This window comes from Phlebotomus argentipes, unplaced genomic scaffold (genome assembly GCF_947086385.1).
Source record: "Phlebotomus argentipes unplaced genomic scaffold, Phlebotomus argentipes genome assembly scaffold_4, whole genome shotgun sequence".
In the NCBI taxonomy this organism is placed as follows: Eukaryota; Metazoa; Arthropoda; class Insecta; order Diptera; family Psychodidae; genus Phlebotomus; species Phlebotomus argentipes.
In genome coordinates, this window is record NW_026776174.1 from 12927159 (window position 1) to 12954041 (window position 26883).

Below are 26883 nucleotides of genomic sequence, written 5' to 3' on the forward strand. Positions count from 1 at the left end.
TTCACATGTTTTTTTTTGTATTTAATTCATCAACTATATAATTATCCAATTGTGAAACTGACGAAAGATTGACATTATGAGATAGATAGAAATGGTGAAGAGGATCCATTAAAGGCAGTGTTGAAGCATTTAGGGAGTTTTTCTTCTTTCAATGTAATTTTCTAAAAGGATTACATATAATTCAACTAATAACAAATTGGCGAGATGATATCAAAAAGGGAAATAAAACGGATCACAGTAAACCAAAGCTCCAAATGCATCGCTGATCACTCAATTGTAACGTAAACATTATTATGTCGTCATTGTTTTCTTGCACTCTTTGTTTCTTGTTTTTGCCCTTCTTTTATTATAATCGCGCTTTAGCTAATGGTAAAATGAGATGAGAATTACTTTAATATGAATAAAATGGAAGAGAAAAATTTAGTTTGAAATGAATTTTTGATGAAAATGCATAAATATCAATAATTTATTTTAGAGTTGATGATAATTTTTTTGTGATGATGAAACTGATAAAATAATAATAATAATAATAATAATAATAATAATAATAATAGTGAGTGTGTAACGACTGTGAAGACATTATTAAATATTTCAACAGAAAAGATGAAAGAGAAAACACAAGAAATGAGAGATATTTGGAGTTTTTCGTCCCTCTTTTCATCATTCTTACTTTGTCTACCGAACACATAAAATTCAATCATTTTATCTCTTCTTAACCTAATGTCTGGTTTCGTGTTGAGGATTCTGGAGGTTTTGTGACTCTTTACATTCTGGCCACGGTGATTTTCTGCCTGGGAACTCTGTGAAAGCAAGCAGGAAAAGAGATTATTGAGCAATCTTCAGGATATTTGATGGTTGAAAAATTCACCTTATATGAATAACTCGACGACGATCGCTCGGATGAATGAGATCCAGAGTTTGACTCCATTCGAACATCTTGAACTCCTGCTTCCTCTTCTTGCGGTCGAAGTAGGAGATCACACAGCTGGCGGGGATCCAAAAGAGGGCAGTCAGGAGAACAACAGTCACTGTGAAGACAAAAAACATTTATCAATTCCAATCCTTCGCCTTGCTGTGCTTCAATCGCTTTGATACTCACTGACAATGTTGTCGCGCAGGAAGCGCAGGACTTTGTTGATATTGATCTCCTCGATAATGTCCCAGAAGCGCTCCACGACGTCCTGAATGGTCTTCTCGCAGATGCCCTTGTTGCAGAAGCCCTGAATGCACGGCGTGCCGTCGGGCAGGACGTCCGGCGGTTCCACGGGAAAGCACGTCTCGTTGATGCTCATGCGGCAACATCGCTTGCACGCGTCCTGGATGATGTCGCACATGCAGCTCTGCAGACCCTGCGTCTCGCAGTACGGCACGCATTTGCCGCCGCGACACTGGCCGCGCTCCTGGCAGATCGTGCCGTCCGCCATGGGCGGCGACTTGGGGCACTCGGCGTGATTGCCCGTGCAGCGCGCCTCCTGCTCGCATGTGGAGTACTGCGCATCGCGGCACTTCATGCCCACGGGCATGTACTGACAGTTCTGGCAGCACGGCGAGTTCTTGTCGCTGCACACGGCGCCCTGATTGCGCCGCAGTTTGCAGTTCTTGTCGCAGCAGCCGTCATTGTCCTCCGTTCCAAGCAGCCCGGCATCGCACTGTTCGTCGCCCTCGACGCGCAGATTACCACAGAAGGACTCCTCGGGCTCGCTGAAGCACCGCCCGGACTTGGCCTGCAGGACCTTGCGGATGGAGCGCAGTGAGCAGGGCGAAAACTTCTTGTTGTTCACATCGTAGCCGGACACAGAGTAGGTGTACATAAGGAAGCTGCCGCCCTGCGAGGCGCTGGGCGAGCACTCGGGGATGTCCGGATCGTGCTCAGAGCCCCAATTGTGGCCGAACTCATGCGCTGTCACCAGATCAGCCTCACGCGTGATCACGCGCTGGCCATAGTGATTCCGGGAGCTGCTCAGGCCCGAGTTGAGGTACAGGGTGTAGCCGTTCTTGAAGTATTCTGGCGGGAAGAATAGAAGTTAAAGATAAATTATAGGAATAGATTGATAGAGAGACTGTGCAGAGGCACCTGGAGTGCAAATTCCACCCACGGAATTCCTCCTGGGCGAGCCAACATAGGCCAAGCCCAGGATTCCGCCCTCAAACTTGAGATCCGTGAACAAGTGTGCAAGGCAGAAATCCTTATGACTGTACTCTCGCGAGAAGACCTTCTCAAGTCCAGCAGCATTGATAGAGAGTTAATATTAAGTCAGAGGCTTGAGGACTCCTAAACAAGAAGAGGAGGATTACCTCGAGCAGATTCCTCACGTCCCACTTCTCCCTTATCATATTGTAGTGCGCTTCTCCTCCGCGTACTCTCGTCGGCTCCGAGTGAACTACGATCTTCTTGATGACGAAACCCATTCCCTTGAAACCTTCCTGGTCAGATCTGTCCTGCCACACGGTATCATTGTAGATCTTGTGCACACGATCGATGAGGCTGATCTGCGAATTCCCAGAGAAGACCATTGAGAGGATGAATATTGGGAAAGGTTGGGCTTCTTACCAGATAGTTAATGGTGGTCTTCGTGTTGCTTCCGCCCATTTCCTGGAAGAAGCGATAGTCCGCCACCAGCAGGAGAGGGCAGCGCGTCTTCGTCGGTGTGTACTCATACTGATCAGCCTGTCTCTTCTCGCGTGTCCGATGACTCTCCTCCGTCCACACCGACTCGGCATTTTCCTGCTCCTCCTCCGCCTCCAATTCCGGGCCCTCTTTGACGTAGCCACAAGTGATGGGCGCCCCCATTTCGCCAGGCGCGTGAGCCTCATCCCAGCTCAGCTTCACGTCGGACGCCTTGTAGGCGATCATGTGGCTGTCCTTCTCCGGCAGGTGCCGCCACGACGGCTCGATGTGGTACGTCTCGTCCGGGAGCACCACAGAGGCCGTCATCACGCCATTGTCCGCAATGTGCGCCCTCACGGAGGACTGCGCCTCGCCGAATACGCGTCCCGAGTAGAAGGAATCGTGGTCCATGTGCACGATCTTCTCCTGTCCATCGCCATCGATGGCGTACGCGCGGAAATTGCTGTGCAGCACTTCCTTGTGTGGGTGCAGAATCAGTCGGAAGTTCCTGCCCAGCGCCTTGAACTCCACCTCCTTTATCGTGTTGAAGGGATGACTGCTGGGCTTCGTGCCCCTCTTCACGATCCTGTGGCTCAAGTCATCTACATGCAGTGTCTCGAAATAGTGCAGGTTCTTGTGTAATTGAGCTGGAAGGCAGAAGAAAAAAAAACGTAAGGACGAAATGTCATGGAGAATTTGTAAACATGGTGAGAAAAATCCTCCTCACCGCAAATATGGAGGGGAAAAGTGATGAAAATCAGCAGCAAAACAGAGCTGGTTGTCTGATATTTCATTATTGCACAGTTCTGTCCACTTTGACCTGGGATTTACTGCATATTTTCACGGAAAAATAAAGACAAATGTTCTTTGAGAAAATTTTCACTCCAGCCAGGACACTCTTTTGACATTTAGGCGCCTGCGCGCCATCTACTTTTGCTCCTTGGAAGCTGATTTAAGGTTTATGTAGGACATGAAATTTATTCACCAAAATTTCAAGTCCACTTTGTACACGTATAAAATCGTCTGCAGGGAGCAGAGAATCAGCATGTAGACCGCCACAATGGCCAGGCTGGTCACAGTATCCAGGAGCATTGTCTGCACGGTCAGATTTATGGCTCCTGTGAGCAGATTCGCCACCAGAAAGAAGATCAGTCCGTTGTGGTTGATGGCATTGAGGATTACGGGCCCGTACTGATGGACGCACTCGTCGGATTTGGTCTTGTCGAACTTCAGGAAGTAGTAGCCCAATTCCAGAAGCATTAGTAGAGCCACCATAGTCGTGCCGATAGCCAGGATCCAGATGACGTAGCCCATGTTGGCCAGACGGCGAGAGATGCCGAACATCTCCTCGGCGATGTAAACCATCTTCCAGAGACACAGCGCGATCAGTCCCATCTTCGCGGTCTGCAGCAGGAATTCCCGCCATTTTATCACTGATTCTGACCAGCGAAGACTGTTCTGGACGTACATGGAGGCGATGTAGATGGCCAAGTAGCCGGGCAGGGAGAAAATGCCCTCCTTGTTGGCCTCGAAGAGGTTCTCTCGACTGTCGGAGAGGACGAACGAGGCCAAGCCCAGTTGCAGGCACATCTCATGGATTGTAACGATAACAATGGCCACGAACTTCAGGTGATCTCTGTCTCTGAGCGGCGCCACGAGAAGCGCTCCCAGGAATGCCGTGACAGCCAGAGTGATGAAGAAGTTCCAGTGGACTCCGTACTCGGAAATGTGCTCGTGATAGTTGGTTGCAGACACGCTGACACTCCTGCCAACGCCCAGGACAATCAGTGGTGAGATGGAGATGGCCAGATTCTTGACCTTCTTCCAAGAGAGCGGCTCTTCAGTCCGTCTCCCGTCGCGTGACACTATGCCATTGGCGAAGACGTATAATCCCACTCCGACGTCCATCAGAGACACGCCGTAAGTCTCCGTCTTGGCGAATCTCCTGGGAAAGCACTGAAAATCCACCGCCAGAATGCACACCACACTGATGAGATTGATCAGAGCTCTGGCCATGCTGACGAACTGCGGCTTTGTCGTGGGGATTTGGATGAATGGCGCTTCGTGCAGGACAAATCTCAGCTGACCGGCTGCCGCCGCCACAGAAGCAGTGAGAAGTGTCAGGACAATGCCCGGAATGTACTCATTCGCCACTGTTACGTTCGCCACAATGAACAGCACGATCAGGAGGAATTCCAGCAGGAATCGCAACGGGATACTCACAATATTCGCCACCAACACCAGGTTTATGCAGTGGAAAATTGTGAAATATGGGGCAACAATCACGCCAAACACCTCAACAATTGACGATCCATTGTTGTTCTGCATGAAACTCTCGTGGAATTTCTTGTAAGTCCCCGCGTCCATCGTTTTTTCTGCCATTTTTCACACTCTTTCGCGCAAACTGAGCATTTTCTGACTAGATTTCGCTGAGATAAACACTCTTTAAAGAGCCAAAACATATGTTTTTGACATTTCGCAAAGTAAACACACCTTTGAGTGGTGGCTCATAGAGGCGCTGATTTCGGATATGCCTCGGGTGTTGTTTTTTTTCCAACGAAGCCGACACAGGGCGTTTCGTGGATCTTGGCAATTTCTCTAAAGTCAATAACTCGTGAATATTGTCAAGTAGAGAGTGAGTGAAATTGCCACAATCAATTAATCAATCATTCTGGTGTTTAATGACTTTGTAATTAATCTTTTTACAGGCTGTCGAGCATGACTATCATGAAGGATGAGGCTTCTTGACCACCTTGTGGTTGGTGCGGTTCTCGCGCGAGCTTTAGTTGACACTTGGAACCAAAATAAACCATTTGAAGTCACATAAATTGCATTCCACGGCCAAGGGTGAGCGCAAATTATGTTTATCGCGATCTAATTGATCCATCTGTTCGGTCGATTGCACAATCAAGGTGACTGTGTGCTTGCAATGAGCCACGACGTGCTGGTGCGACCTCCGCGCTCGCGATCCGCCGTTCCGGGAGGCTCGGGGGGCTCTGCCGAGGCTGCTGGTGCTCGGGATGGCTCCAAATCCACCACCAGCACTCCGCGGAAGACGCAGTCGTCGCGCTTCATGGCCGCCTTTACGCAGTTCTACGGGCCGGACGAGGATCCTTCGACGAGTCCTCCGGAAGAGGTGGGAACGGAATTGCGCGGCAAAGTGGAGTCCAAGCTAATGTCGATGTGGAACAATGTGAAGTACGGCTGGAGTGGGAAGATGAAGGCCAACTTCTCCAAGGAGCAGCCCATCTGGTTGCTGGGCAGATGCTATCACAGAAAGTTCTCTCCGCCGCCGTCGATGGAGTCGTCAATGGAGCTCAATCCCATGACGATGGAGGCGCGCTTTGTGGACGGAGAGCCGCTGGATGATGTGGTGGAGGGTTTAGATCCGGACGCTGTCCACGAGCTGGGCACAGACGTGGTGGACGAGCAGAACGGCGACACGTCGTGGGAAGAGGAGGGCGTCGATGCGTTCAAGAGAGACTTCATGAGTCGCTTGTGGATGACTTATCGCCGGGAATTCCCAGCCATGAATGGTGGACAGTTCACGTCGGATTGCGGCTGGGGCTGTATGCTGCGCAGTGGCCAGATGATGCTCGCGCAGGGCCTGATTTGCCACTTCCTGGGTAGAAATTGGCGCTGGGATCCAGACACGCAACTCTACACCACGCAAGAAGACAACCTGCACAGGAAGATCATCCGATGGTTTGGCGACATCAGCTCGCGCAACAGCCCTTTCTCCATCCACACGCTCGTGACGCTGGGCCAGGAGGCGGGCAAGAAGCCCGGCGACTGGTACGCTCCCGGCGCCACTGTTCAACTCCTGCGCCAAGCCATGCTGATCGCCAGTCAGGAGAACGTCGATCTGGACGGCATCAACATTCACGTGGCACAGGATTGCACTGTATACATCCAGGACATCCTCGACGAGTGCCTCATTCCTGCCCACGACAAATCCCTGGCGCCGTGGCACCGCAAGCGATCGCCCACGCGAGGTGAGTCTCTTTAGTACTTTTTTGAGCCATTAATTATCGGCAATTGAGTGGGAAATGAGCCTTCCACGAAATTCCGCGTAAGCCCTGAATTGCGCTGATAAAAGCGTTTATCGTGAGACGCGCTCAATGGAAATTTCGCCATTCTGACACTTCTTTCACGCTCGCCTCGCGGGTGTGCTAAATATTTACACACTAAGCACAATTATTAATATTATCTCGTGCAGCACTATAAATAGGAATTTCGAGTGTAATTGTGATTTACGTGCGTCAGAAGTGCTTTAAGATTGAGTCATCTTTTGGCATATTTTTAAAGGACATGCCAAGCATTTATTACTATCAAGCTTGTAATAAATCAAGAAGACTTATTAATGTATTAAGCGACTTACATATGTGATATCTTTTTAACTTTTCCAGAGGGAGAACAGCCTGAAAATGCGGAGAACTTTCACTGGAAGGCCCTAATCTTGCTGGTTCCGCTGCGATTGGGAGCCGAGAAGATGAATCAAATCTATGGGAACAGCTTAAAGGCACTCCTGAGCCTCGAGGCATCAATTGGAATCATTGGCGGCCGACCGAAGCATTCACTGTACTTCGTTGGGCATCAGGAAGACAGTCAGTGTCCCAAATGGAATCAATAGCAAGACCAATAGGCGCTAATTGGATTTCAATTGCTCATTGCAGAACTGATCTACTTGGATCCTCACTATTGCCAAGAGATGGTGGATGTGAATCAGGAGAACTTCCTCGTGAACAGCTTCCACTGCAAGTCGCCGCGAAAGATGAAGATCTCCAAGATGGATCCCAGCTGCTGTGTTGGATTCTACTGCCCAACGAAGAGCGACTTCGACCACTTCATCGCCTCCGTTCAGCCCTATTTGCTGCCTCTGCGATCGCCACAGACCAGAGACAGGAATCACGCGGGCGCGCCAGCGACTGAAGTCAACTATCCCATGTTTGTGTTCTGTCGCGGAAAGCGATGCGACCAAGAAGTGGATCTTTCGCATCTCGTCTACAGCCAGCAGAACTCCATGAGCTCCGCGGCCTCGGGCACGGTTACGGATGACGAGGGCGATGAGGATGAGTTTGTCATACTCTGAAATCCATTCCTGCACACCATTAATTTATTCCTCTGGCAAAACCTCATCCCCATCGATGCGCAGCGTGAAGTGTCTGTAAATACTGTGCAAAGCCACGTGGATCTGTGCATTTTGTGGGCCCAAAGCCCTGTCGAAGTCCCCAACAAATTTAATTTGTGATTTACGTGCTTATTTAGTGAATTGTACTTATATTTCTCAATATATGCATCGACCTGAAAATTTGTCTTTTGGCGGGAAGGCAAAGAGAGTGTCTGAGATATGCGTTATAATTGTGTCTAAGCTGTCTCCAGTGCGAATGAGCATAGATGCAAACCTGTATAAGCGATGACGGGGTAAAATGAGTAAAATGTTAGTTTCAAATTGTCGTTTCTTATCAGACAGAAATGGTCAACAATCACTCGAATTGTTCTACAAAGCTGTCGAATAATTAATTATCATTCATTTAAGGCTTGTTTTATGCAAAATGAACCAAGATTGGGGAAGATACTTCATGATAAAAATTGTGTTGATTCATGCGGTTCGGCTCGGCCGTCGATGAGGCGTTCGCCGCTCGTCGAAGACTGGTCTAAAGGGCTCGGCGCACTCCTCCGACTGTCAGTGGTTGTCAGAAGTTGTTATGGCTGCTTCTGTGTAATTTGTTGTTTTGTCGTGACTCTCTTCTTTTAAATGTTTCCTAACAATATTCCAGCAAATTAACACTCCAGCCGCTGTGTACACATTCACCACTAATCACTGATCACTCGTCACGTGTGCTTTTGGCCAGGAATCCGCCATGAACGGGCTGAGGTAAGACGCCACAGTCGAGGCTTCTCGCCTTGTCTTCACTTTCTCCGCCTTTTCAGCTTCAGCGAATTGTGCTGCCTCTTCTGCTGTCCACCCTTTCCGGGCCGGATAGCCGCCAAGTTGGCCTTCCTGCCGCCGGAGCCCACGTACAAGTTTGTGCCGTGCGACGAGTCCAACACAAAGTACAGGATCCAGTACCTGGACAGGGCGGAGTGGCAGTTCGGGGAGCGCGACAAGGAGAGCGTGGAGAGCTTCTTCACGCGCACGAGTCGAGGGAATCTCATCCCGTGCATCTTCATCAAGTGCTGCACGAACGCCAAGTACACGCTGCTGTTCTCGCACGGCAACGCCGTGGATCTGGGCCAGATGAGCAGCTTCTACATGGGCCTGGGCACGCGCATCAACTGCAACATCTTCAGCTACGACTACTCGGGCTACGGCATCAGCGCCGGCAGGCCCAGCGAGAAGAACCTCTACGCGGACATCGAGGCTGCCTGGCACGCCCTCCGCAACCGCTACGGCATCAGTCCGGAGAATGTGATCCTGTACGGCCAGAGCATCGGCACCGTGCCCACGATCGACATCGCCACCAAGTACGAGGTCGGCGCCGTGATCCTGCACTCGCCGCTCATGTCGGGCATGCGAGTGGCGTTCCCCAACACGAAGCGCACGTGGTTCTTCGATGTGTTCCCGAGCATTGACAAGGTGTCGAAGGTGCAGTCGCCGGTGCTGGTGATCCACGGCACGGAGGACGAGGTGATCGACTTCAGCCACGGCCTGGGCATCTACGAGAAGTGCGCCAAGGCGGTGGAGCCGCTGTGGGTGGAGGGCGCCGGCCACAACGACGTGGAGCTGTACAATCAGTACCTCGACCGACTGAAGAAGTTCGTGTCGGTGGAGCTCGCTAACTGACAATCACTCCTCGCTCCTGGTCACGGCGCCAGGAGCCCAAAGAAAGCCGCCAAAGCCACCGACAATGCAGCTGGTGAGTCTCCAAATGGGTTAATCTTACGCATTCGTGCGCCTGACTTTCTATTTCTCTGTCAAAGTGCCTCATTATGAATTCGCCTGCTCGCAATTTCCATTTTGACTCTCTGTCTTCTTCACCTGATTATGTGTGTCTTTCACGGATGGTCGAAATTCCCGCTCTCATGGATATTATCTCACTCTTTCTCTCTCTCTGTGCGTAGAATCAACAGTGTTTTATCATACGCAAAATAATTCCCAATGCGAGTGACTCTTGAATAATTCAATAAAGCCACGCACATAATAAACCACGATGGAGTTCAAAAATCCAAATCGAAGAAAAACACACAGAATTCATCCAAGTGGAAAATCTCTTGCACTTACTTTTATGAGTTACTCAACTTCTTTTCCCTCTCGCTGTGCCGTTACAAAATACATATATGAATTCTCTCGTCCGCACGAGGGCAAGGAAAAAAGAGTGAAAATATCGAGGGAAATACCATAAAAATTGCTGTGCTGAAAGTGCACGGAAATTTCTCAATATGTATAAAACAACACTTTTGAAACATTCATTCCCTCTGCCATTGACGTTTTTCTTCTGTGGGGCCGCAGAATCAATATGCAGCCTCGCGTCATGTGCTAATTGCTGCACCAATTTGCAGGCGGAAATTCACTTAGGTCAGAGAGAAGATTGCTGGTGATTCAATTTCTCACCAGGCGAAGAGGGTGGAGCTTGTAAAGTACACCGAGTTCAATTGAATCAAACGAGAGAGCATTTGAGAAGGATTTATTGGCGGTGGAAAGAGCGAACGCATGTCAAAGGAGAAGGAAAATTGTGTTTTCCAATGCTGAAATTGCATCAATCAATCGCAAGAATTCAATTTGGTGAATTTCTCACATATCCCATAAAATGACGCTGAAGCACAAGAGAGTTTGGGCTGCAATAAAAGCGTGCGTGACACAATTTATCCCTTTACATGTTCACCGTTTTTCATTGGTCATAAAAAATGAGGCGGTGAAATTTGATGTTTTGATTTTGAGCACGATAACCGGGCTCGATAATCGTCTTAATTTCAGCTGTATGAGTTACAATTCAGTGGTAATTATGTGTTATTAGTGGAGGAGGATATTGTGAGAATTGGGCACATGTCTGAGTCAGCTGAAGTCAAAAAGATGAGGTGATAAGTCTCACTTATTTAACTCATTGAAGCCAATCGCATTTTGTAAAATTACCCACACAAAAATGAAGGCTAATTTCTTCGTAATTCAGTTTCTGGGAAAATAACTACATTTATAATTAATCATAGTCAAAATGATATAAATATTAATAATGGAAAACATTTATTGATTTTCCTATTCAATATTCAATTATTGATTCACATGAATACTACTTCTAAAGGTTAGTTTTTGAATAAATGCGTGAAAATGGCGAAGGAAAAGTTGCTACTCTCTGAACAACATCTGATTTGAACACACAATCTTTTTATCAAGCCAATATCAATCGATCTTTATGCTTTATAATCCGTACAAACTCTCCACATCTGCACTTCTTTTCGACTACTACTTTCATTAAAGTTTTTCTTGTTGATGAATTCCGGAATTTCCAACAAACCTCCTTGAACTGTACTTTAATTGAGGAGTTGATTAAGTGAATCATCGCTCTTCTTCTCCACAGATGACGTCAACAATTCGAGTGTAAGTTCCGTGACAACGAGTTCGGTAAATGAGAAGCTTCTCTAGCATCCGGGGCCGGGCTCCAGTGGCGCCCCGTGTCACGCCAAGGTCGCCCGGAGCCAACTCCTCACCAAGAAGTCCCCCAAGTCTCCCAAGCAGTTTTGCCTGTGCGGCGACAAGAGCGTCGCCGCCAAGCTGTCCGCCCCGCCAGAGAATCTTCCGCCTCCGCCGCCGCCGGCCAAGATGCCCGAGAAGCCGGTGAAGTGTACGTGTCCCAGCAAACGCCAGTCGCTCGTGGATGCGGTGTCGCCCAGCAAGATCAGCACGGAGAAGCGCCAGAGTGTTCCATCGCCCTTTCATCAGAGCCTCGTGGCCGACGCCTCGCCCAAATGCACGTGTTCAGTGGGCCAGAAGGCGCCCAAGCCTCGTCCGGTGCCGCTGAAGAGGGACATGGCCACGAGTCCCAATTTGGCGCCCAAGAGTCCCACGATAAAGGTCTCCTCAGAGGAGGATGAGAAGGAAGTGGAACTCCAGGCACCTGAGATATGTGCCGTGACACTGCCAAGCCCACGGGCTGAGAGAGCCACCAGGAACGCCGCCACGAGTCCCAGACTCGAGGTGAAGCACAAGGCGAGTCCACTGAGAGAGAATCCGAATCGCGTGCTGGAGAAGTCCAACAGCTTGGGCGAAAAGAAGCCTTCGAGAGTGCTGAGGAACACGAGGAGTCTCTCTCCGCGGCCACCAGTGAAGCACCAACACGCCATCACGGTGTCGGATGAGAACGATGTGGTGTCGGTGAAGCTGTCGCCTAATGACGAGTTTGTGGAGGAGGAGGCGAAGAAGCTGGCCGATCCGTCGCCCAAGAAGAAGACCAGAAGTGCTCACGCGTCGCCGAATCTCTCTGATTGCGGCGGCTTGGCGTATGAGGATCGCTTCGCCAACAATCGCTCAACAGGATGCCTGGTGTATGTGCCATCGGATCCGTGGCTTCGGCTGTCGGACGAGGAGGAGGCGATGGACACTTTGCGCCAGGGCAGGAAGAAGAAGAAGGACAAGAAGCGCGTGGAGAAGGCTCACAGTCGTCCCAACATCCTGGAAGGCGATGATCCGTGGGTGTGGAAGGGCCCAAGTGATGCTCAGGCGAGGAAGAATGCCTATCGCCAGAGCAAGTCTCTCCAATCCACGGCCGGAGAGTATTCCTCCCTGAAGCATTTACCCGGGAAGAAGGACGCGTCGCTTCGTCCGAAGTTGCAGCGCTCAAAGTCTCCCGTTCTCATGATGAATGATCTTGAGGAGACTCCTGTCCAGAAGAGCGCCAATCTCAGCGTGGCCAATCATCTTCTGCCGCGCCACAGCTTCTCCACGACACCGACGCAGCGCGACGACGAGCTGCAGCTGAACATCCGGCGACTCAGCGAACAGATGCGACACTCACCAGCCTACAACACTGCCTATGACGGACGCGAGAAGATTCTCGATCGACGGCGGACGGCGTCACCTCTGCCACCGCCGCCCCCGCCCCCGGCGGACCCGCTCCTCGAGACGACCTGCTAAGGAGCGCGCCAATGTGATTTCCGGGGAGACACGCACTAACGATTTAAGGTAAAGGAATCATGATTTAGCTAAAAGATTGTCGACTGTTTAAGAAAATTGCATTTAAGAGTTAAGCGTAGGTTTATTGACATTTTCTCCTCCCATGAACTGAATTCTCCGTGCGCCACGTCCGGAAGGAAATTGTGTATAGAAATTTTCCCCTTAGTTAGGCCCAGTCCAGTGTGTTCCTTATATACTCTCTGTGGCTCTTTTCGTCCACAGCTTGTGGTCAAACTGTTAGATGCACACTCTTTTGCTATTTCTTGAGGCGATGAAGTGATGAGAAATTTGAGAGCACGAAAATTCTGTAGAACTTAGAAATATTCAGTATTAGAATCTCAATTTAGTATTATTAATCATTAATTGTCGTTAGCAAAAAGAAACGTGCACAAAATTAGAGTAGATATAATGCAGTGAAAAAACTAAGTTTACAGTATTAAATGCCATGAATTAAGGTCTAGACAGAATACACTTTGCTCTTAAGAGTTGTATTATGTTCACTTCTCACACAGCTTAACGAATTCTGCTGACTTAAAGTGTCTTTTTTAATCAAAATTCCATTAATTGATGCACTTAATATTTGCACATCTTTTGAACTTGTTAAAAATTGTGGATTCTGTCTAAACCTTTAATCAATTACAGTGCAATATTTAGTTAGCTTTTCCAGTAAATCAGGCATAGAAAAGATGGATTAATGCAGCTTTTTGGCCTAGAAAGAGCACATAGAAGAGGAAATCCTCAAGTGTGCAATTAGCGTTATTGCGAGTGTTGTGCATCTAACATTTGCACCATGTTCTGTTCTTCTATCGTAATTCTATTTCTTTGGTGAAACATTTTTTATCGGTAATCATAAGCGTCTAATTGTGAGTTGAAGGAGGGTTTTTTTCAATGGGATTGACATTCTGTATGGGAATGAATTAAATATGATTATAAGAGAAACGGTTGCCAATATAGAGAATGTGTCTCGATTCAAAGAGTAAATTGAGCCATTCTCACAACATAGTGAAGTGCGAGAGACGGAAAAAATAGCAAGGAAGCATAACAAAATGATTAAGCACAAATTATATTGAGAATAATATACATATAACAATTTTTTGGTATTCTTGTATTATCTAAATTGCAGCGCATTGAGTGAGTAAACAATCATTGAAAGGAAAATATCTCAAATTAGCTGTATATTTTATCGAAAGAATATTATTCTAATGATGTAAGATTGCTAGTTCAACAATGAGTAAGATATCTTAAGAAGTAATAATCAAAAAAAGGATATATTTCGTTTAAAATGGACTTTTTTCAATGTGTGTGATGAGACCAAAATGGAGAATTAAATGGACGGCGTAATATTTCTAAAATAGCTAATAAAATACAATATTATTAAATGGGAAAATATTGAGAAAAAAAAATTGTCATTCATGTGGTTTTTAAAGTTCTTCTTTATTTTCCAAGATAAATTGATACATATAAAAGATCTTTTCTACTTAGAGATTGATTATGGGAAAGAATTGAGCATCTCTTATTAATCGAATGCTAAGAAATTATTTCATGATGGTTCTAGGAGTAAGTTTTTTGACGGATCGGCTGAAGAAGAGGTGTAGTTGAATGATGCGAGCGAAGAAGAGGGCAAAAAACTAACATATTCAATTGTAACAGTTTCATGTTATATTAACGATCATTAAACAATAAAAGGTGAAAAAATCTTGAGATCTCGCTGGGTTGCCAACATCTGGAGAGCCGAAGAAGTGTGTGCAATGTTTGGAGTTGAAGTGCTGCGAGCGAGAGAGGGAACAGTCTCAGCCTCACTTCAGTTCATGCGAGTGAGTCGAGCAGTGAGGATCGCTGAGCGCGATCGCTTGTCACGTATCGATCAGTGCGATTTACTTCGATTTGGAGAATATGTGCTCAAGTGCAACTTTTACAGTGACGTGATCGTGAGTTGAGAAAGGAGAGCGAAAAAAGGGGGAAGGAATTTGTGGCATTAGTGATCGCGACGCGCTTTTGTGTGTAAATATTTACAAAATTGCAGTGTGTGAATAATAATTTTTGCGAGAGAAACATTGACTGGATTATGGAGAATGATCAGTCAGAATGGAACGGATCTACAGGGCATGCCAATTTGTGCTGATCTCTCTCCTCATTTCTCGCCACATTCGTGCAACAGCGGCCAATTTGACGCTCGCCTATCAAGCAGGTAGAGAAAAAGTCGATGCTAAAGGTGAAGAGGAAAGTCCCTTCTAGGAATGTAAAACTCTCCTTTGTCAGTGGTCTCTCTCTCTCTCTGTGTCTTTTTTGCGAAATATTGCTGAGGAATTGCGATCGTGAAATGCGATATTTGTGTGCAGGTCAACATCAGAGTTGTATTGTCCATTTAAGGCATTTTCACTACACACAGGCTCTCCTTATGAGCGACAAAATTGAAAAATACCTGTCTGCACCTAATTAAAGTCGCTGCGCGAGAAATTCACATGGAAATCATCCCTGTTTTGGGGCGCGCACATGATCGCTGTGAATTTGAACACATCCGAAGGAGATCACGCAATGCAAAAATCCGCATTAGAAAATTGAAAGTGCATTTTATTTTATGTGTATGAAATTGAAGCGAGAGCGCGTCAATGAATTTCTCTCGCTCACTCGCGGAGTCTGCAATTAAAATCTCTCATGTTGGCAGTGTTGCGCAAGAGATCATTTCATAGAAGTCTCGTTCTTTGTAAGCGCTCTCTTTTCGCGATCAGTGCGATCACTTGAAGTCTCTCTTGCGATGGTGGAGAATTGGTAGATAAAAGAGACGCCTTGTTTGATCAATTTAGCATTCTACGGCACACAATTTTCATAAATGATCGTGATCGTGAGCAGCAGAATTGACCTATTCACCTTCCTCAGAGCCACATGACATCACAATATGTGGCTCTGCGCGACAGGCGAGCCGTAATGCGATCACTGGTGATCTTCTGGCTGGAGTTGCCAAAGATCACCCACTCGTGGTGGAATTTTGAGAGGGAGAAAAAATGCGGATAATCACTCGTGTGACTTGTTCATGTAACGTATTTATTTAAATCGTCTTGTAATCTCTTGAATTCACCCACGAAGATCACGAAAAAAGTCCATCTTTCACCGCATAAAATAACATCTTCAGAGAGTGTTAATCTCTGGGTGATTGCGTTAGGCTTCGCAGAGGCGGTAAATTTCGGTATTTTCGGAAATTTGCCATTCAAAGTTATGCAAGACACAAATAAGTATTATTCCTAAGACAAGAGATTGGAGAAATAAATCCGAGCAGTGTTCCAGCAAATGTCCATCGGCAAAGTGATAGATGAAACTTTGAAGCCTCTCTTGGGCCGCCTAATTGGCAGGAGAGAAAAGAAAAACACTTAATACGTAATCGTGTGCTGAAGAGTCATCTTATTTGAGCCTCTTTGCTGGGCATTCGAAAGTGTGTGAAGAGATCTTCTCATAAATCCCATGTCGAGGAGGTCACAGAGACTCGAAGGGGGGCCAGAAAGACGAGAAATGGAGGCAAAAAGGCGAGAGAAATAAGAATCCAGTGAATTGCTGTGGAATTGTTATCTGTTTGTGATGTATTTTCGGCGGAACTCAAGTTCACACAATCCACAGCGAACAATGACTCTGGTTGAAAAATGCTCGTTGGACCACATTTGCCCTCGCGCTGAGGCGCACGCGATGTACAAAAAGACAAATCGCGCTGGGCTTGGAAGACTTGAGTGATTTCCATGGTGGAATCTCATAATTTCCCGCGAGAATGCCACCTTTTCTCCTCTCTCTCCCTCTCTCTCTTTCTCGCTCTCTTGTCCAGCATCGCGCGAGCTCAGCTCCTGGACGAGAGGAGCTCACAAATAGAAGAGATCGAGGGCCCGGAGGTCATTTACACCTGCATGATGGCTGAGCAAGATCGCACTCGACTTGGCAGAGCATAAATATGTGCCACAGACCATCCAGATGATGCATTTTTGAGCGTTTCCGTCACTTCTTCGCCCTGATTGTGAGCCGAGGGGGTTTCGGAAGATATTCAGCATGCAATATGCTGAACAAATCACTGCAATCTCTACACTTTCTGAGGCTGAGAAACAATTCGCTATATAAATCTATGCTCGCTGGAGAGCTCAAGAGAATATTCATAGGTGAAAATATCAGGTTTATTAGCACTGAATGCACTTCAGCTGGAGCCAATTCGACTCTCAACTCCTCAGCTGCACCTCAAAAGTCCATCAGCGTGTTGAATCGCGATCGTGAGTCACACACGCTCACATAACTTGAAAGCGAATGTGATCAAAAATCTGAGAAATTTGAGCTTTTTGCCCGGCAGAACCTGTTTCTTGCGCCATCACTGGGTTTCTGGGAGTCTCTTTCCGCAACAGGCAATAAATTAGAGTCAAGTTCAGTGAGAACAAGAGGGTGCCGGACCCGCAGTTAATTGATATTTCTCCTCCGAGGCGGATAGGAGTGAAATATCAGGCAGTCGGATCTCCGAGCAGCTTCCGTACATCAAAAGCCGCAGAGCAACGTGAGAAGATTGAGGGGCATTTAATGGTGCCAGATGGTCATGGGGAACGTGAGAAGGAGCCACCAGAGGATATTTATTAATCTCCACGGGAAGGGACAGAGGACCTTCCACTCCTTTGTGTGTGACCTTTTTGCGGGCGGCTTTTGAGGTGATTTTTCAGGCCGTGCTTTTTGCACTGTCGCTCACCTGTGCGGCTGGGCGTGGATGCGGTGAATAATTTGTGTGAATGCTAATTTTTTCAAGGTTTTATATCAGCGCGATTAAAAGAGACGGAAAAGATTGGCGCTCGATTTGATTGCATTTTCATGAGATTCTCACGAGACACGTGATAAATTTCCACTGGAGATTCTCGCAAAGGAGGAAATATTTTAGTGATTTAGATCATTTATCAAAAAAATCATCGTATTTTGAAGTTTCTTTCTTGAGTAATGATACAATATGAAACAAACTGACTCAGTAGTCGTGCCGAAAGCTTTCCATTATAATTGAATTTTTTATCTCTGAATATAGCATTAAAAAGAAAGATACATAAAATAATGAGCGTGTATTTAAAAGATGTATTAAGAAGCATAACGGTACGCAATTATTGTTGCGTCTTCTTTCACAAAATTATGAATAAATTTTGATTACCATTGATAAATTAAAGTATTTTGATGAGCAGGTAAAATTTTCACTTTTATGTTGGACAAAATGAGAAAAAAGAAAACAATTGTTGCAAAGCACATAATTCGATTTTATCAAAATGATTTGCGCTACGTTAAATAAATTTCTATTTTTATTAGAATATTTTTTTACCTTATTATCTCCTTGATTTTCACAATGTGCGTCTAAGGTTCAGTTTTCACGGTCATCCGAGAAGCCATGAGAAATGAATGAGGGGAAATTTGTCAGGCACATTAAATTGCGCCTCTCGGACAGGGGCAATTTGCCGAGACAACCCCTTGACAATCCTGCTCAGGTAGCATTGCGCTAATTACCTCCTTGTTAGGCGACTGAGTAATTATTTCACCTCGAGAGACGCCGAGTGAGATTTATTGGTGGTTGATTTGGCGAAAAACTCCCATACAATTGTCCAATTTGCCACAATGAAGAATGAAGCCATTTGGCTTTTTGCCTCCTGACTCACTGTCTTAATTAACTGGTGATTTAATTGACAGAGTTGCAGTGCAAGAGTTGAAAGATTACACTGACTCATTCGAGTTTTGGCGATGAGATAACACTTAAAAGTGTCTTCTTCCATATGTCTCCACGTGCTTTTCGGTGATTCAGTGCTCATTTAAATTCAATTTTATCACCTGTCGTCTGGAAAATTATAATGAATCTAATCTCAACTCTGTGATCTCTATGATCCACGAGAATTCATAATATTCTTTGTTGTGTCTAACGAGAGCAACAGCAAAGAACGAGTTTTCTTTAGCATTGTTATCGTGACCACACACGCGAATCAATAGATAAAAAAACGAATCCCAAGAAAAAAAAACCATAATTGCAACACTTCCGGAAGTAAACAAAACTGTATATTAATGGCATATCATTAAAGTGTTGTATTCAGGCGGACGCTGTGTGCATTCAAATGACTCTCTTCTGGTGTCGATGTCATTAAGGAACGCTTAAGATGTGTTCTCTTTTTCCCACCATAAATTGGCCTTTTCATCGGATTTTCCATCGAATCTCGACTGGACTGAAAAACACCCCACGAAATGATTTCACAACACGCGTGTGGACTCGCATGGGTGTAGAAATTCCTCATTGTTGCACTAAATCGACGGTCACGGCGCGACTCGCAATTAAAATATGACACAAAATCCCGCCAAGTGCGCGTCCTCTTTGCGACCACATAACGGCAAAGAGATGATTTGTCGATGAAGCTCATCAGCTGCCGTAATGCTCATTGTTTTTTTTTACTACCGCGAGTCTCTAATGTGAAATTAATCTTCATGCGATGCGTCGCCAGAAACTCAATAACTTCGACACACTTCCTCGACACTCAATCCACTAAATATCATCTTCTGCGCTACGATTTCTCTGCCTCTGAAGACGCCTCAGAAGCCGCAAGTCAATTCAAGATGCTACCCAGGAAAAATAATCCACTCGCGATGACTTCCCATTTCGTCGCAAATTAGAAACCACGTGAGAGACAATGGGAGGAGGTTTCCTGATGTGGGATTTTCGGTGGGAAAATGGCGATGAAATGGCGTATGAAATAAATCACTTTCGAGCACTTATCGTCATTTTTCCGGCCCACGAAACGCTGCCCGGGGGCGAACAGCTGAGGGGAATATTCATAAATTGCAAATATGCCATTTCTACCGGAATGATGCGAGTTTTGTGTAGTTTAACAAAAGTTATTGTTGCATAATGAGCAACATTTTCAATAAATCAGAGATGAATGAAGAGAAAACTCAATATGTCAAATCTAAAGTATTTAAATTTCTATATTTGATTCCTTCGTAAACTCAATTCTTATGTCATCAACCTCCAAAGGAAATGCACCCTGAAGAATGCTTGAAGGGAAACGAACATCAGATTTATTTTGTGTGATTTTCAATATTTATCTCTCCAATCTATTTATCGCTTCGACATGGCATTCCTTGGAAGCGTAGACATTTCCTGAAATATCCCAGAAATCGCCTAAGACAAACGGAAATTGAGGGAATTTCTCTCCCGCGGCAAATTGCTCAGGAATCTAATAAGAGCAGCAATGTGCATGCAATTCCTGCATCGAGTTCCTTTGGGGGCGGTTTTGGGGTGGCAACGCGACACTCTGACTGAATGTGAGACTCAACAGACGCCGCAGAGCGGCGGAAAAAGTCCTCCAGACCACAAGATCCTGAGGGAGGAAATTGAGCATTTTCTCGAGCAGAACCACGAGAATGTTTACTCACGTCACTTTAGCGGAGAGTGAATATAATTAAATTTATTGAGCACCTCTCACACTGTCACTGAATTAATTAATAACTCAAATAAACCAGCAAGTGCTCTCCGTGTGAATATTCTGGTGCTCTTGGTTTAATATTTCCCCATACACAAATAAACTATATTATATTACGTTGCTGGGCGGTAAAATTGATTTTTGCCTGAATTATTTGCAACCAGTGCGGTTTATATGGAGTCCAGGATAAATAAAATTAATTGATAATTGATTTTTAAACACTGTCCATCAATTATGAACAGTTGCGGTATGCAAACGCGATAATTGGATTAAATCGCTCGTGAACAGTGACATTGGGTTCGGTTAGCGAGCTATTAAATTCTATAAGAGATGAATGCTGACGAGCTGTTTTCAGAGAACCAGGAATTTACCTTTTCCCCTCGCTTAACAGCCGCTAATAAGATTGGAATTTCATCTGTTGTGGTCCTCTTTCACGCATCAATTCGCCAGAATTAACTACCGTGGCGTTAGGCATTTGTCAGAGTGGATTGAGGAAGATTTTCGGAGTATTTCCCTAACTGTTCACACGCAAGTGCTTTGAACTCCTTAGTCAATCGTATGGCAAGAGTCTCGAGACAGAGAAAGATTTCACTCCGATGAATCAATGGAGAAGAAAATGGTACTGTTAGGAGCAATAGTGGCAGGAGAATTGCATTGTTTCCGCATGTTGCCATCCAACTGAGAATATCTCTTCAGCTTCTTTGGCTTTTGCCCACCCATTTGCGGAAACAGCAATTCTCTCTCGTCTGTTCTGCGCGCCTTCGGCCAAAGAACAAGGTGGAAAGGTGGGCGAAAATGCGAGACAATGTGTCTCATGCGGTGTTTTATTTGAATTTAGCATAAATTTCAATTACGCCATAGAAAGTTTAATCATTGAGCCATGATTTGTGACTGAAAGTTTGTGGGGAAATTTTTCCAATATTTCAACAACACTCGCAATACCTTTTTCCTGGCGGAGGTAAATGCTTAATCAAAAAATCCACCGTTCTCTTATAAGGCCAGCGAAGCCACAAAGTTGATTCTCTGAGACAGCAGCGCTCAGATGAATATTTTAGAACTCATTGTTCTTCAGAGCAACTTCGCAAGACGTCCGCCACCCACTCAGCAGCAAGACAATCTCCATCGAGGCGGCATCAGAACCGAGTGTTCTTGGGTGAAAAGAGTCCATTTATTATTAATTGCTCAACGTATAATTCCAGCAAACGCACTCAATTGTTCTCGGTAATTTAAATTATCGCCCAACTCGTCACTCAAGCGAAACAAATAATCATTTCATCATTTAACTCGGCGTCTGGATTGTGTTCTGTGGGGTAAAGGCGATTATAGGGAAAACCTCGGGCGTGGAAAACCACAATAACTAATCTCTCTAAACATTGTAAATTTAATGCGGTAAATTCTATTACACGCTGACAGTGCGAGGTGAGAACATTTCAAACTTCCAAACTGTTTCAATATGTTTTGTCATGTGTTAGTCCAATAATCTCTCTTTGCGTGGTATGAAATTCGGTTTATCACATTCCTTTCGACACCCAGGAATCTCAATTCGCCAGAAGATATGCTCAGCGATGGCTTATCAATGTCTTTTCAATATTCATCTGTTATTTGACCATTGTTCGAAAGCATGGAGGAGAATATCTGCGGGACATGTTGGCAGAAACATAGAGATTTTATGCTAACAATCCAATCAATGGATGTCTTATCGAGAGACGTTTCGTAGACAAAAGGACATGAGATAATTTTCGTGCATCTCTTTTTACGACTCCAATGAAATTAATGGTGAAAGGACGATAAGAACAGCGCCTGAGGAGCACGAACTGTTCCTCCCGACCACAAAACGGAAACGAGACGAGAAATATTCTGATGTTTAATGCATAAATTATCAAGTCAAATTAACTGCGATGAAATTGTTTGTATTCGGCAAGAGTTCTTCTGATAGATTCTGCAAGAAGAGGGAGGAAAAAGCCACTCAATGGCTCGACAATTAAGCGAAATGATCTGTGTGGTTTTAGCAGATTGAGAATAAATCATCATGACGTGTACGCAATGTGTAGAAAATATAACAATGCCACCATTAATCTTCTCATGGGATGTCAACAAATACCAGCCTCAGTATTTCCTCTCTTCGCCTTCCTCAGCGAATCTCTTCGCATCACCGCGATTTATCCTCTCTCTTCTGCAATTAAAAATTTCACCAATCCCCATAAATCACAGGTATTCCGGGAGAGGCGAACGTGAGAATGGCGCTATTATCAGCACCTAAATTTGGCGGGAAATCAGCGCTGGAAGTGTCACGTGAGGGTGTTTGATTTATCTAACGGAAACGTGAGCTCTACATCCCGTGAACGGAAGTGGGAATTAAATTATCGCAGCATCAGAACAAATATCGGAGGCCCTAAAAAGGGGGAGAGGAAGACAATCCAAACAGTGTGTGAGAGTCACAAATATTTATTACGAGATGCGCAGGAACAAATAGACAATCTCTCGTTGATTCTGGGAAATGTGCTTTTCTTCATACGCACATCACGCCGCAAGACTTGGTGAAAGGGCGCGCTTTTTGCCCAGATAAGATCGTGATTAAGGCGGTTGCGATGTGCTTAGAATTCGAGGCGGGAACTGTGGATGGTAAGATGTTATGAAGTTGTTTGGTTTTTGCAATGTAAATGCTGAAATGCCAAGTGCTTTGTGCAATCATCATCTTCAATCTAGGGCGTTTGCAGCTCCGCCTTCGACACATGTTCACAGTCTCCACTCGACAAGTTCATAATCTCGGCATCTGATAATGTGGAGAAGAGGAAAGAAGAATGGGAACTCTTTAGCGCGGAGGGTAAATAGTGTTAAAATCCACAGAATTCTTCAGCGTGTAAACAATTCTAAACTTGAACTCTTGCAACCTCTCTCGACATTCCCTGGGGAAATGCTGTAATTTCTCTGTACTTATCTTCTCGTCATGAGAAAGTTGAGCTTTCTTATTGCAAATTTTCTCGCCTGATGTGTGTAAAAAATGGCTCACAAGTGCAAGAATTGCGCGCGACCTTCTTCACAAAAGTCAATCTTGAGTGATTTGGATTGTATTTGAATTGCTCCACTTTGCATTTCGAGTCCAATTCAATTGTCCGGCGTAATTGCAAGTTGCTCTCCTTTCATCCACACGTGCTTTGGCACTCTGAAGAAAAAAAGAACTGCGGGAAAAATTCCACATTATTATTATTATATGGAGGAAAAATGTGTGTCACGAATTCCCTGAGAAGCTCTTATTGTTCCTCGGCGAGTCTTACATAAAAGACGGAACAAGCGAAGGCTTCAAAGAGAGCAATATTATAGTAATTGAAAATATTTGCTTCAAAGTCAAATGGGTATTTAGTTATGAGTGAGTTATAAATAATAGCCAACATTTAATTACCTCATTATGAGCACGCGTCTCTCGTTGCATTTTCCTCGTGAAGCTCATTGCAAACTGCCGAGACAATGCGGATCTTTGTTCGCCGCGCTTTTCTCACATCGCTTGCAAAACTTGTACATTATGATCTTTTTTCGCGAAAACTCCTCCACTTCTTGCCATTTTCTGCCTCCTCAGAGCAGAAGAAGAGAAAAAAAGGAAGGCGCGCAAGAAATCGTGTTCGCGTCGCCGAAGCAGAAACTTGTGAATAATATTTGAAATGATAATTGATGTAATTGAATACGTTGTCAGGGAGTGAAACAACCGCATGCAGAGAGTGTCTGGAGAGCTTCGTGCGCGATGTGTAATTTCATTTAATAGCAATTAACCGAGTCAATTAAATAAGTGATCCAAGTCTTGTGTTGTCTTGACAAGATGTGGAATTTCTTGACGCCTTTTCAGCCACAATCCGCACATGAATTTTGCATCAAATGCCAAAATTTAATTTGCCCAAAACCATCTCCTCATCCACACGCGACTTATTCATTTTAATTTGTGTCTTCGGCAAATATTTCACCGTGTTTGCTCACAATGGGGAGGATTCGTTCACCCACTCGAGCGTCATTGTGCACGGAGATTATGATGAATAGAGGTTTTGCGGGTTTTGCGCAGTACGAGAAACACCGCGAAAATTTCGAAGACCGCTGCTCAAAAAGATCTCAAATTTGAATTCAACGCTGAGCCTGACTTTCCTGCATCGCAAATATTGAAGAAAGACGCACAAAGTGTCTGTGTTAAGTATAGTGTGCAATGCTATGTAATTTTAGTCTTTACTTCAACCTGATTCATTGCAAATTACTGTCAATTAAGGTGTGATTCTTGGAGATTTACAGCATTATGGCTTACAAAGCTTTGAGGTGAATAAATAACCTGATGATAAATGACGTTTCAATTAAAATCTGATCGCAATGGAATGTACAAATATTCATACATTTGCCATTGTATCTCCGCTGACAAATTAGTATTATTTGGTTAGCAATTCGTCACTTTCTCTCGCACCTCTTGCTGAGTGTTTTTCTTTCCACTAAAAGTGGCCCGAAATGAACAGCTCAAATTCATGAGTTCTGCTGGTGAAAGAAAGTAATGAACCTAGTTTCTGGCCGCGCTTTTTATGCCATCGACTAATTAACACATTGTGTGACTCAGAGGAATGGCAAATCCATCACTTGAGATCAGCTGGATTCTTTCTCCTCTTGAGAACAATCACAGATCGGACGTGGACGTGATTTATTGCGTCATTGCAGCGATTGGAGACCCAATTGGCCTTCCAGTTGACTGAATAATGCATGTTCTCTGCTCCAGTTGCCTTCTTTTTGCCGTCGCGACGAATTGCTCGACATGCTCTAAATGCCATCTTTTTTCCGCCTCTTGCAGGTTGCGAAGACCAGCCGCAGTGCCTCAAGTGTGGTCCCACGGGCTGCATGAAGTGCCCAAAGTACATCGCCATCGACAGCCGCACTTGCGTCTCTGAGTGCCCGCGCGGCTACGCTCCACAGTGGTCCACAGCGGCGGACTTCATGGGGCAGATCTGCAGACCCACGGGCTTCGCCAGTCCCGTGCTAGAAGCCACTGTGGGCATCCTGGTGGGATGCCTACTCTGCGCCGGCATCATTGCCACGACGCTCTACATAATCCGCAGGAAGAGGCGCCGAAAATGCCTGCAAGAGGCTCTGATAGACGACACCATCGAGAGAGCGGAGTTCCTGAAGCAGTTGGATGAGCTTCGACCCAATGCTGAGTACTTCCTGGCCATGCTGAATGACACGAGGCGCCAGATCAGGAAGCTCCACCTCGCTGGCGACACCACAGGAGCCACGGCGTACTGCCAGATCGTTAGGGATCTGGCCAAGATCCTGCTGCTGATCAACAAGCCGGCAGACGTGCTCAACGGACCGCCGCATGACTGGAGTCGACTGTCGTCCTGGGCAGTCCGTGTGCTGGAGAGGTAAATCCCACTGAAGTCAGCAGGTTTAATTGCATTTAGCAAATTGATTACGCAGCGAAGTGGTTTGGCGAATTTTCGCCAATTGGCACAGAAGCATGATGAAGAAATTACGTTGGGAAATTAGCGCTTTTGCCAGTGATTGATGCTGAAATTGCTTTCCAAGAAGAGATCAGAATTTATGCTAAACATCAAGAGATTAAATTACACAAAGTTCTGGGCTCATGAGAAATACCCTTTTTCTTCTCGCTCAGCAAATTGGTTTCATTTGGCACGAGAAAGAGAGAGGAAAGAATTAAGATTAATTTGAATTTTCAATCTCCGTCACGGATTCTTTGGCTCAGCAATTAGAATAAATTGCTAGAACACGAGTCTCTTCGTGCTTTTAAAATGATTATTTGACGCTGTGAACTCTCGCATTGCAGGTACAAACCGCAAATTGCCCAGCTGATCGACTTCCTGCAGAGTCCAGCCGCCGACCCGCGACTCGCCGCGTGCCAGCATCACACATTTAAATCCACCACAACCACTTCCACCACCGCCAGTGAGTCGCCCAATCTGCAGATGCAGCACTTCGGCTCGCTGATCAGCCTCCATGACCTGGACGATGCCCAGGCGGCGGATCCCTTCGGGAGCAATTTCAGCAGTCTCAAGCGCAGCTCAGACATCGCCGGCAGCACGCTCTGGCTGGAGGATGAGTTCTTCAAGCTGGGCTTGCGGCCGCAGGACGAGATCACGACTGAACTGTGAGGCGACCAAAAAGTGCAACTCTTCTTTGTACACCAACAAAGCGTGAAGCCACATTCACACAAGCTGCTAGTCAATAATCCATGTATTATTAATTTGTACACTGTCATCCAGTAGATGTACTGAATAATGATAATTTTCCACTATGATACCCCGAGTGAACAATGCGGAAGTGTCCTGGCAGAGCACATATCGATTTCCCGTGCAAATATCCGCCAAACATCTGGCGAGTGAAAAATTCACACCACATCGACTCTATTGTATACAGCCATCGATTTATGCTGCCCCCCATACCCCAAAGCACGAATTCCTGGGCGTGCAGGAGGGCGCTTCTGCCCAGGAGACTAGGAATTTACGAGGAGTACAAAATGCTGAAGCACTCGGGGAGTTTTTGCATAAAGTAATTACGCCATTACACATATGGGATCCAGCGTGCATTATTTACGGCGGGCGAAGATGGTGGCGTGAGGAACATCCAAAAGCTCTTTGAAAATGAAACGCCATATTAATACATCACAGTCGCACGGTCTCGCGTGCTATCTGGCTCATCTCCATTTTTGGGGCCTGAGCACACTGTTTACCAATTGCCGGAGT

General features: G+C 45.6%; 6 protein-coding genes across 8 annotated transcripts; 4 read left to right on the plus strand and 2 right to left on the minus strand.

Annotated features, from left to right (window-relative positions):
• Nucleotides 1–690: 690 nt before the first annotated feature.
• Nucleotides 691–3447, minus strand: LOC132258687 (ADAM 17-like protease). The gene is made up of 7 exons (XM_059756108.1): nucleotides 3336–3447; nucleotides 2552–3255; nucleotides 2296–2490; nucleotides 2075–2213; nucleotides 1100–2005; nucleotides 869–1028; nucleotides 691–800 (listed from the first exon to the last, which is right to left on the minus strand). The coding sequence occupies exons 1-7, from the start codon at nucleotides 3400–3402 to the stop codon at nucleotides 764–766; spliced, it is 2208 nt and encodes a 735-aa protein (XP_059612091.1). The 5' UTR covers nucleotides 3403–3447; the 3' UTR covers nucleotides 691–763.
• Nucleotides 3448–3567: 120 nt separating this feature from the next.
• On the minus strand, nucleotides 3568–5079 carry LOC132258690 (phosphatidylinositol-glycan biosynthesis class W protein-like). Its single transcript, XM_059756114.1, has one exon. It carries the CDS (start codon nucleotides 4988–4990, stop codon nucleotides 3590–3592), a length of 1401 nt encoding a protein of 466 aa, XP_059612097.1. The 5' UTR covers nucleotides 4991–5079; the 3' UTR covers nucleotides 3568–3589.
• A 96-nt stretch (nucleotides 5080–5175) lies between these two features.
• Nucleotides 5176–7919, plus strand: LOC132257596 (cysteine protease ATG4C). 2 transcript variants are annotated; one of them, XM_059754569.1, is made up of 4 exons: nucleotides 5176–5243; nucleotides 5317–6603; nucleotides 7018–7215; nucleotides 7285–7919. In XM_059754569.1, the coding sequence occupies exons 2-4, from the start codon at nucleotides 5538–5540 to the stop codon at nucleotides 7698–7700; spliced, it is 1680 nt and encodes a 559-aa protein (XP_059610552.1). In that variant the 5' UTR covers nucleotides 5176–5243; nucleotides 5317–5537; the 3' UTR covers nucleotides 7701–7919. The 2 variants fall into 2 exon arrangements, with proteins under 2 accessions (XP_059610552.1, XP_059610553.1); XM_059754570.1 differs by lacking the exon at nucleotides 5176–5243 and having other exon boundaries at nucleotides 5280–6603.
• Nucleotides 7920–8312: 393 nt separating this feature from the next.
• LOC132257772 (alpha/beta hydrolase domain-containing protein 17B) lies at nucleotides 8313–11239 on the plus strand. Its single transcript, XM_059754803.1, has 3 exons — nucleotides 8313–8486; nucleotides 8543–9468; nucleotides 11125–11239. The coding sequence occupies exons 1-2, from the start codon at nucleotides 8473–8475 to the stop codon at nucleotides 9393–9395; spliced, it is 867 nt and encodes a 288-aa protein (XP_059610786.1). The 5' UTR covers nucleotides 8313–8472; the 3' UTR covers nucleotides 9396–9468; nucleotides 11125–11239.
• A 103-nt stretch (nucleotides 11240–11342) lies between these two features.
• LOC132257770 (serine/arginine repetitive matrix protein 1) lies at nucleotides 11343–14417 on the plus strand. Its single transcript, XM_059754800.1, has one exon. It carries the CDS (start codon nucleotides 11367–11369, stop codon nucleotides 12675–12677), a length of 1311 nt encoding a protein of 436 aa, XP_059610783.1. The 5' UTR covers nucleotides 11343–11366; the 3' UTR covers nucleotides 12678–14417.
• Nucleotides 14418–14428: 11 nt separating this feature from the next.
• Nucleotides 14429–26657, plus strand: LOC132257771 (uncharacterized). 2 transcript variants are annotated; one of them, XM_059754801.1, is made up of 3 exons: nucleotides 14429–14904; nucleotides 24975–25545; nucleotides 25968–26654. In XM_059754801.1, the coding sequence occupies exons 1-3, from the start codon at nucleotides 14802–14804 to the stop codon at nucleotides 26290–26292; spliced, it is 999 nt and encodes a 332-aa protein (XP_059610784.1). In that variant the 5' UTR covers nucleotides 14429–14801; the 3' UTR covers nucleotides 26293–26654. The 2 variants fall into 2 exon arrangements, with proteins under 2 accessions (XP_059610784.1, XP_059610785.1); XM_059754802.1 differs by lacking the exon at nucleotides 14429–14904 and adding an exon at nucleotides 23604–23904 and having other exon boundaries at nucleotides 25968–26657.
• The last annotated feature ends 226 nt before the right edge of the window (nucleotides 26658–26883 follow it).